Consider the following 11,119-nt stretch of genomic DNA (forward strand, 5'->3'; position numbering starts at 1 on the left):
TAAATAACACATCAATAATGTTTTTGTACCATACATCTCAGCTTTTCGATTGTTACAATTTTTAAAAAACATTCATTTAATATAAATAAATAAATTTTAATACACTTGATTTTTTTTTAAAAAAAAAAAACACGTATTTATTGTGTTATTATCTCCTTGGAAGGTAAGCAGCTTTTGATGATGATCTTCCATTAAAGTAAATTAAATTCAATTTTTTAGCAACCCTATTTCTTCACGTATCAAACAGTTTGGAGTTCATATTTCTAATAAAATTAACATGATTATCAGGGTGAACGGCCTTAAGATAGATGTTCATCTTCTGCTTCTTTCAAGCACACACACCTGGAAAAAGGAGGAGTGTTGTTTTTAAGAGCTCCCCACAAATTTAGAATTTGTTTCTTGCACAATAACAGGAAATATTTTTTTTCAATTTTGTATTTTTTTTTCTTCGAAAATACTCAAGTAATTAGATTATTACATTACTATAACATCTCTAATATTGGATTTCTCCTAGGGCTAAATCAACATCAACCATCAATTATACTATCAGCAATACTCTATTTTTTTTGTGTTTGACTTTTTTTTCTTTTTAATAGGGTTGTAAGCTGAATATACAGATATAATTAGATCCAACTCGGGTTAAATGACTAATTCGTCTAGAACTTGACTTGGATTAGATTTTAAAATAAACTATTTAAAAATTAACTCGGTAAAATTCAATTAAGCTTGAAAAAAAAAACCTTGAAACCGCAGTGTTACGAGTGCACCCAACCTCTTACCTAAGTCTTAGGCTAAGTCATTGGTCAGTTTAATACTTCCCAGATTGTGAAGTTATTTAGGATGTATTTTTGTGGTTACATGAAGTTCCACACGTAACAAAATTGCCATGATTTTGCCTTTATCATTTTTTATGAATAAAAAGCAAATTTGATTTGCATGCCGACTCCGACTCCCATTTGGTAGGGAAAATAAAAAATTAGCATGGCAACATATCAATTAATTTGCAGCTAATTAGCAAATCATATTAGAGGTAGGCCATGCACCTTCCTTGACACTGCCAGCTCCGAAGCTAAACAAGGCAAGCAACGGGCTTGAACGCAGAAACAGATATAAACTTCTGCTGTTGTAGCGATTCACAAGCACAATCATATCCTACGTGTGCATTTGACCCTATTTTCACCTCTTGCATTCAAGACCGCACGGTGCCGTCGAGGCTAAACAAGAGCAAGCATTTAGTCACGGCTGACCAATCAACTGCAAAAGATCAAGGTGTTTGTTTCACCTCACCTGAATTTGGATAAGAAAAGGATATTGCAGATGCAATTTCAGCGAGGGGGATTTAAAAGTTGGTTTCCAAATAGGATGGAGCTGATATATTCAAATAAATATATCCCGTATATTTTTAAAGCTATGTCTATGGAACCTATCCGTTCAGACTAAAATTTGTTAATTAGTTCTCACTTTTTTCCCTTCAAATCAACCTATAGCTGGATATTTTCTTGAGCTTTTTACAACTAAGACTGACAACCAATTCCCCCACAGAATCTTTGTGCCCAAAATACACCGGGAGGCTGGCTATTTGTAGAGGGTAACTTCCAATGAAAGGTTTTCAAAGTTAGCTGCTACGGCCTTCGCGGCCAAGTTCGCTTCTCTGTCGATATATTCAACTTTGCAATCCCATTTGCGCTTGATAAGATTAATGCAGCAGTTAATGAGTTCTCTATTAGGATCAAATGCATCAGGGGCTCTCTTCAGAGACTCAACTGCCACACGAGAATCAGACTGCACCAATACTTTCCTAATTCCCTCTTCCCATGCAAACATTAAGCCCTCAAATATACCCCACAACTCAGATGACATGAAGCTCCTTCGCTTACCCAGATTGAGCGTGAAGCCTGGAATCCAATTTCCAGATGTCCCTTCAAAACCCCAGCCACGTTCAGCCTGACTCCATCATCTGCGGATCCTGCCTTGGTGATTTGGTATGCAATTTAGGACTGAAATCTTGTTCAAGATTATCAGAATTTTGCAATTTTGTTTTAACCTCCATAGGGTAAGATTTAAGATATCTATCTCCATCTCCATTCACCCTCTCAAGTGCGTTCTCCTGTAAAATGTTGCTGAATTTCAGCTTCAACGACTCTACAAATCCTGGGGGAACACCTGCATCATCCATAGCATCAGATAACTTTCCAAGACAGCTCTGCAAGGGATCCAGAGAGGCCATATCACCTCTTATCTTCTTAGCAACTAAATGGTGAGCTTGTTCAGGTTTAGAAATTGCATGTTCGACAGTGGAATCCAAATCCTTGAAAGAATATAAGATATTGGATTTCGAGGCATCTTCATCAACAGTTTCCTTGTTAGACTCCACACAGAACCTACTGGATGATTCTTTTGAAACAGCCACATCAATCCTACCTATAACAGTTCCACCTACCATGTCAATTTCCATGTCAACAGCCTCATCTCTACCCATGTTGGCATGGTCATCATGTTCACTTCCCAAAGCAGTAGCCAATGAAGGGAATTTGTTACAAATAATTTTATCATGTTTTGCATGCCGGAAAACTCCCCATAAGAAGTTTCCCATGCCTGACCTTGCAATAATATCTGTGGAAGACAAATTCAAATCATGACAATGAAGGCATCAACAAAATTATGCAAATCTCGCGCATGTTCAGCAACAAAGACTATTGGACATTCAGAACGATAACATGGCCACCAAGAGCCTTCCAATAATCTGAATAAAGCCTAATGTTTTTCATGCAATCTCCAATTGCTTTTATATTTTCAATTCATAACAGGCCATAGATTTGAAATGAATGTTTTGCTGAATGCCTAAATCTAAGCCAGAGATTTGAAGCATAGTCATAAAGGAATTTATTGGTATAAACCACTAGACTCTAATTCCCTTTTCCTCTTTCTTGATACCTCAACACTGCAACCATTAATGAAAGAGGACTATGGGATGCATGTTTTGGGCTTTAACATAGACCATTTCAGATATTTTAAAAGCTATCAATTATAGACCAAATCTCTTTATCTCCGAGTGACCAATGTGAAAGTTAAAAATAGTGTGTTCTGTTAGTTCATCAATTTATGTCTGTCCATCAACACACGTCACTATGTTGTTGACAAGTAAATTTTTTGAAGAGCATAAAAGTAAAGGGAAATGAATAGTACAAGTAGTTCATTGGTTATATCTCTGTTCATAATTTGATTACTAGAATTGGAGTACCTATTAGTAAACAAATTTAAAACTAGGCATGCAAAGATAAGACAAAAAGATGAAGCATGTGGCTTCTCTCATGTTTGTTAAATCTAAACTGTTAATTTCAAATGAGAATCTTGGATTTTTTTCAGTAAATGAATTTAACACATGCTGAATTCTATGTAAGAAAATATCCTGACCACCTAATGAAGGAAAAATACTAACCATTGACTTCAAATCTCTGGCTTAGATTTAGCAAATATGACAAATCATGCTCTAAGAAATATGAGGATCCCAGTCAAAAGATAAAATAACCAAGATGGTAAATGCACAAATCTAAACAAGCACAACATAATCATTTCCTTTCTCAACTTGGTGCTTTGTCCTTTATCTCCTGTTTCCCCTTCCCCCTACTCACAGTACCACTACAAAAGGTTGATTTTAGCACTTCATTTAGTGGTGTGAGCTTCCAGTCCGATCACAAAAAGGACAAATAACAATATAGTTATGGTTGATGCAATAATTCAATACAAGTGTTCTAGATATTCACAAAGAAAAGATACTCTAGTTAAGATCTCAAACAAGAAAGATAAGGGATGAGAAGATTAACTTGAACATACTCATTCACTGATAGCTAAGAAAAACTGAAAAAAGAGACAGAAAGCTTACCCTGCGATTCCACATGCAGCTGTTTAGATGTGAATATCAACAACTCTACACCATCAATGTAACTTCTCATCACTGCATTTTCTGTTTCCATAAGCCGGAATAGGCTAGCATGGTTCTCTTTTGATCTGCAAATCAATGCGAAATATTTAGTACGTGCTAATAATATGTCCCAAAACAAATCTACAGAGCTAAATTCCAAAAACTATGTACCTCTCAATATTAGCAGAAGGGAAAAAATAAAGTGCAATATCACAGAAATCTGGACAACTGTCTTGGAATAGGTCTTCCCAAATATCACATTGTGGAAGTAATTTAACTTGAAGGATTAATGGAATCTTCCGTGAAGACTCGTAAGCTTTCCTATGTACTCTGCATGGCAGCTGAGCCTGGAATCCACCATAAAACATTTGTTGTGTGGCAACATCAAACTTGAAGCCTCCCCTTGAGAAAAGAGAGGAGAAATCAATAGAAATTATAAAATGAGTTTCTAAGTGAGCGTGGAATGCTTTAGAGAATGCTGTAAAATGCATATCAGTAATATAAATAGGGACCTCAGAAACCATTCTACAAATCCAAAACTCCAAGTAAAATGTTATATAAACAAAAACAGTTATAACTAAACCACTCTACAAAGCCAAACCAAGTAACAGAAGGCCCCTGCTAAAAGAAAAGGCAGGTCCCAGAAACCTTTTAGCTACTGAAATTGGTCTGTCAATTGTGGCAAAATTAGATTCCAAGCAAGATATACATCACATTAAGAAAGACATAATAGAGATGAGCAGCGTACTTCCAAGTCACATGCAAAGCAGGGAAATGAGGATGATACAGCCTAAGCTTAGGCAGAATATTCGGCAGGTCTCTCTCTTCAACATCAGAATTTATAGCTACAGTAACGGGGCAAGAGTTCTTTCCTGTAAATAGAAAAGAAGAAAGAAAAAGAAATCAAATTGCTGCCAAGTATGGTTTGAAGTACAAGGAAGAGCTTACACGCTGATTGCCTCAAGTTTTCCAGGTCGTTATCTTTTCAGCCATTTACACAAAATGTTCTGTGCAAAAAGTAAATGAAAAGAAAGCACTTATCACCTTTTGATGTTCTCGGAGACTGTTGATTATTAGTTGTTGAACTGGTTTGCATTCTGCCATGTCCATAGGGCTTTATAGGACATGAAGGGATAATTCTGGGGGGGTTCGGAGGCACCCTGGTAGGAGAGATTTTTGAAGTGACAGAAGAATGACTAGTTGTGCATCTGAAGTTACTTCTTGAAGAAGGTTCCTTTTTAGTGGTTCCTGATGATAATCTAATGACTTCTTCAGCAGTAAGAAACTTCACTTTTCCAGATTTTACTGCATGCTGCCTTTTAGAATGATGCGGCCCTCGCAAATCATCAGAAATTATCAGAGCATCATGTGATTCATGTCGCAAAGCATCAGAGCAATTCTGTGAGTCTTCCTTCCTGCCACATCCTAGCGAAACTGGTGAAGCTATGTCTGTGCATGATGTACACGTTTCACATATCCAATCTTCTATGGTATCCTTGAACAAAACCCTCGTGCAATAACTGGAAAAGAAGAAGTGTCAGCATAATTCTCATGACATCGTAAAACAGAATAATAAATTTAAGATACCACTTGAGTATACTGAAAGCATAGGGATCATTTTATATGAGGCTTGGAAGCAAAATAAATAAATGAAGGGGCAAACAATTGAAATTGTAGCCTAGCCAATTTACAAAAGTAAATTTTGCCCCGCTCGGTGATAAAATGTAACGTTCCACAACAACTAGGTGTATTTTGAGCATTAATCATTCAGCCATATATATGGAAATACAAGCAAATGAGCATGCACAGGAGGAGAGAGGGTCATCTTACAGATGTTCTTGAGATATTCCACATTTAGAGCAGGTTGCTATAAGCTCCCCGAAACCACCATTACCACATATGTCACAGAGCTTCACCTGCAAGGTGGAAAAGATCACATGAGAGTTGTGATCCAATATCATTGAATGGCAGCAATTAATGAAATCTTTTGCCCAAGTAACAAACAATGCTATCAACTTTGAGCATCATAATTAATTAACTTGTTTGCTTCATGAGTATGGCCAATAGCTCTTAGCAAATCGCAAAGCAGACAAGATGCATTGATACAAATACACCATTTGGCAAATTATTGATTTGAACCCCATGGATATCCATAGATTAAAGATATATTCAAAATGCTTGTTAGAGATCCCATGTTTTACCAAAGATCCGGCAAATTGGATTGCTCCAAATCTTTCTTCTTAATATGATTATTTACACCAGTTAGACCATGCCTCGGGCACAAAATTGCCCCAAATAATTGATTCTTTGTCAACTTGATATAACAAAACTTCGCTATAGATTGTTCTATACATTGGCCCCTTCCCCTGGTCGAGAATTCCCCTAAAAAAAACCTCTTGGTTCACCACCTCCTCAGAAAAGCCCAAGCAAGCTCCACATTGTCACTTGTCAGGTAATACTCATTAATTAATATGCAACGCATGTTTTATGTGACGATTACTCTTCCAAAAAAAAAAAATTGAAATTAGTAGTGAGAAAAAAACCATGCCCTAACTTCAAACATATCAAATGAATTGTGTTGAGAAAATATATAAAATAAACCATGGAATTTTCAAAAACATCAACACCATTTGAGGCTTTTTGAAAGAATATCGTAACAAGTGAGTATCATGTACAAACCCCAAAACTCACTTGTTAATATATCCTTGCACCAAATAAAGAAATGAAATGTATTAGAATCTGAAATTATAATTTCCAAGGAAAACAACAATAGCAGTAATAAGTTGTATATTGCACATTTGCACCTCACATGAAGTTTTAAAAAAATGTAAATAAATAAAAAAGAAGCTGCCACGCTAAAATACATAGCAACTCTCATTCCTTGCAAGCAACTCTTAAGCTTAGCTCAAGATAATATACTTTTCGAAATGAATTGCAACAGGTCAACAGCTTTTCACGAGTTTTTTTTCTTTCTTTGAGAAACTTTTTACAAGCTAATAGTAAAAAAAAAGGGGGCCAAAAAAAAAAAATTGCAGAGGTTATGGCTCGAGACTCAAGAAATGAACACTCAAGAAAAATCCCACAAGAATCCACCATTACCATTGTCATATCATCATCAGGGGTAAAAGGGAAGAAGAAAAGGTTGTTACTTTGCTCTCTTCTTTTAAATATATGGAAAATCGAAACAAAGTGTAAATTAATATTTGTTTTCTTGGGTTGGCTTAAAGTAAGATTTTTTATGAAAGTGTGGGACTTTGGTAGGGTAAAAGACGATAAGAGAGACAAAATGGAGGATCCTTTTACCAGGTCAAGGTGGGTCTTTTCCTCCATTGTTGTGCTGGTCTGGGGTAGTGCTGGGACCCCTTTGGCTTCTTTTTCTTGGAAGTTTAAAGAGAGTAAAAAAATAAAAGGAACCACTGGCCACTACCACCACTATCACAGTAACCAACAGTAAGCCGAGAGAAGAATGGGGAGAGAGGGAGAGAGGGCGTGTGTGAGTGTGTGTTGAAACTTGATCGCTGTCTTCCTTCGGTAAAGTGAGAGAGAGAAGTTGATATGCCAGGCAGTACAATAGAATATTTGTCTTTATTGTATATTGAGTTATTTTTATAATAACTTTAACTGAAGATAGAAGAAGGATGGTTGTGGAGTAAATTATAAATTTGTGTTTTTAGTTTTGTGAAATAAATTAAATATTTTTTTTAATTTAAGATTAATTGATTTTTTAGATCTATTTATAATTTGATTCTTATGTTATTTTTTATTTTTTAAAAAGAAGTGAATAGTATAAAAAAATTAAAAATATAATTTTTTAGGATAAAATAATATTAAATTAATTAGTATAAATTAAATGCAGTTAATACCAGTCAATAAAATAATTAATTAATTTTTTTAGGTCCCAGTCAACAAATATAAAAACCATATGCCTTGGCAGGGGTTCAGTTATTATCTCTATTTCAATCCTTGTTACTCGAAGCCATCAATGAACCTTTTATGCTGGACTCGGGGAGAGTTGTAGAGATGATACTAGAAGAAAAAAAAAACATATTGTGTGAATATTATCGTGGTGTAAATATTTAAAAAAGAGAATATATTAAAATATTTAATTATTTTTTAAATTATCATATTAAAATCATAAAAAACCATTAAAAAACTAATTTTATATTTTTAAACTAAAATACACTTTTAAAACAATTCTACACACGTGTTTGGTATGGTAATTATTTTTGCAGTTACAATTTTAAAAACATATTTTTAGTTATGATTTTAAAAAATATATGTTTAGTTAAAATTAATGTAAGATAGATTTTTATATGCGAAATGATTTAATAAATTATTTTAATTTTTAAAAAATCAAAATTTAACACCCGAAATACAATATAAAAAAAAACATAAAATATTCAACTTACTAAACAGTTTTTTTTACGCGCTCTATACCAAGAGATCTTTTAATTAACTACCATTACCACTAACTGGTATTTTTAAAAGGGCTTGAAACAACCATCTAGGTGGTGATCCAGTGGTAAAAACTTAGAACCAAGAGATTTGCTCCCTCTGTGGTCTCAGATTCGAGCCCTGTGGTTGCTCATATGATGGCCACTGGAGGCTTACATGGTCGTTAACTTCATGGCCCGTGGGATTAGTCGAGGTACGCGCAAGCTGATCCGAACACCTACATTAAACTAAAAAAAAACAGGACTTGAAACCTTTTCAGTAGCTATTGGATTCTCCTTAACTCGAGTGATGTTGGTAGGTCACCACTTGATTCAATTTAGCTCGTGACAATATTATTAAACCTGGCTGTTTCACGTTTCAATTTCAAATTTAAGGGAATGTTTGGGAACGCGGCTGCGGCTGCGTTCCTAAAAAATTTAAATTTTTTTTTATTAAAATTTAATATGTTTTGTACGTTTTGGATCGTTTTGATGTGCTGATGTCAAAAATAATTTTTAAAAAATGAAAAAACATCATTGGCATGTATTTTGGCACGAAAAGTTATTTGAAAAGCACCCGCAACCACACTGCCAAACACGCTCTAAATCATGGGTTAACATGAATTTAATTATATCAATTTAAAATAATGTTTGATTTGTTAGAAAAAATAAAATGATTTAATTTTAATTTTTTAAAAAATCAAATCAAATTTTAACTAGATTAATTATATAGTATAATTTAATTTAAAATTTTTCCTGGATCTCGTTAATGGATCATTGGGTTAACTTATCGGGTTGGCGAGCCAGGAACAATTTTATCAATATTGGAGAAGAAGGGAGAGGCAAATGAGTGATGTTATTATTGTATAAAAAATATATTTTTATGTTTCTACTTAAAAAAAACAAGACACCGACATGATAAAAGCTTAAAAATATGTTTGGGGACGCGGTGTTAAAAAATTTAATTTTTTTTTATTAAAATTTAATATGGTTTGTACGTTTTGGATCGTTTTGATGTGCTGATGTCAAAAAAAAATTTTTAAAAATATAAAAACATCATTGACATGCATTTCGACATAAAAAATTATTTAAAAACCAACCACTACCACACTGTCAAACACCATCTTAGAATTTGCAGACCGAATAGACACCCTCGTTAAAAACTTGTGAAGACAAACAATAGTTTCAACGTGAAGAGCATGATTGAGCATTGTGATTTTACGATGACTGTAAGAGCTGGTTTATTACTGTGTTTCTAACTATGTATGAGTACTGTGTATTTTAAAAATGTATTTGTTACTGTGTTTCTAATTATGTTTGAGTGTGTGTTTTAAAAAATCATCAAATTATATATTTTAGTAATTAATTTTCAATGATTTTATTGTCCTGATATAAAAAAAATTCTATTTTTTATATATATTTCAAAGTGTAAAGTATTTTGTATCACAATACTAAATATACATTAAAAAGATATTTGAGGTTGCGATTGGATCGTGTTTTTAAAAAATTTTGATTTATTTTGCTTCAAATTGTTATTTTTATATGTTTTTGAATTATTTTGATATGTTGATATTATAATTTTTTTAAAAAATAATATTATTTTAATATATTTTTAAGTAAAAAATACTTTGAAAAATAATTTTTATCATACTTTCAAATATACACTAAGTACTTGTTTGTTTTTTATATTGCATCAAGTGCAAAATATTATTTTTATGTTTATGTGTTTATTTTCTATATTGCATAGCAGATTGAGAGATTTGATGTGTTTGTTTTTGCATTGAAAAAATATTTTAAAAATATATTTGTTTTTTTTGTTTCAAAATTATTTTTTTATGATTTTGAATTATTTTGATGTGTTGATATTAAAAATATTTTTTAAAAAATTAATAATAAAATTATTATTTTAATATATTTACAAAATAAAAATTAAAAAATAACCACAATCATTATTCATAAATTATTTTAATGTTTTCCCGTCTAGATATAAGGCCGCCCCACATATAAAACTTTTAAAACAAACCGTTTCTGAAATATCGCTAAGGATACTTAAAATAATTTATAAAACATTACAAAACAACTGAAACATAAGGTAAAAATATTATAGCTCTCTTCGTTTTTTTTTATTCACCATAGAACGTGGTGATTTTTTTGTCATTCTTAAGAAAATTGAGTGTCTCCAAACCTTGAGTATTTTTATATTGTACATTAATTATTATAAATTTATTTAAAAATATTTCTATCTATTCAATACATTTATGAATAATTAAATATAATTAAAATACATTTGGAATAAAACAAATTAACATTGTGAAGTAAAGATTCTATCTTTTTCCTTTTTAGAATACAATAAAATTATATATATGACTCTAATAACCAAAAAAAAAATGTCATTGATAAGGGCATTGAACTTTTTTTCTCATGAAATCTAATCATGAATTTATCAAAAAAATCATCTCAACCTAATAGTTTGAGTTGTTAGGTAAGGTTCAAAGATATGATTTATATTATTCTATAATACATTCTCTCAAGTGAAAGCTCTTTTAGCTTGAGACATGCATAGGTGCACATTACTTTGTGTTTAATTTTTATGAGATGGTGAGATACGAACTCGTGACCGCTTAGTCATCAAGACTCTGATACCATGTCAAAAAATCAATTCAACTCAAAAACTTGAGCTTTTAAGTAAGATCTCAAGATATAATGTATATTATTCTAAAAAAAAAAATTTTGATCTTTATCTTAGCATGATAAAATTACCATG

General features: G+C 32.5%; 1 protein-coding gene across 1 annotated transcript; it reads right to left on the reverse strand.

The window, feature by feature from the left end:
* Positions 1 to 1,096: 1,096 nt before the first annotated feature.
* LOC18104993 (uncharacterized) lies at positions 1,097 to 6,322 on the reverse strand. The gene is made up of 6 exons (XM_006374991.3): positions 5,753 to 6,322; positions 4,967 to 5,442; positions 4,671 to 4,794; positions 4,094 to 4,324; positions 3,884 to 4,008; positions 1,097 to 2,613 (listed from the first exon to the last, which is right to left on the reverse strand). Exons 1-6 carry the CDS (start codon positions 5,881 to 5,883, stop codon positions 1,940 to 1,942), a joined length of 1,761 nt encoding a protein of 586 aa, XP_006375053.3. The 5' UTR covers positions 5,884 to 6,322; the 3' UTR covers positions 1,097 to 1,939.
* Positions 6,323 to 11,119: the final 4,797 nt, after the last annotated feature.

This window comes from Populus trichocarpa, chromosome 14 (assembly GCF_000002775.5).
Source record: "Populus trichocarpa isolate Nisqually-1 chromosome 14, P.trichocarpa_v4.1, whole genome shotgun sequence".
In the NCBI taxonomy this organism is placed as follows: domain Eukaryota; kingdom Viridiplantae; phylum Streptophyta; class Magnoliopsida; order Malpighiales; family Salicaceae; genus Populus; species Populus trichocarpa.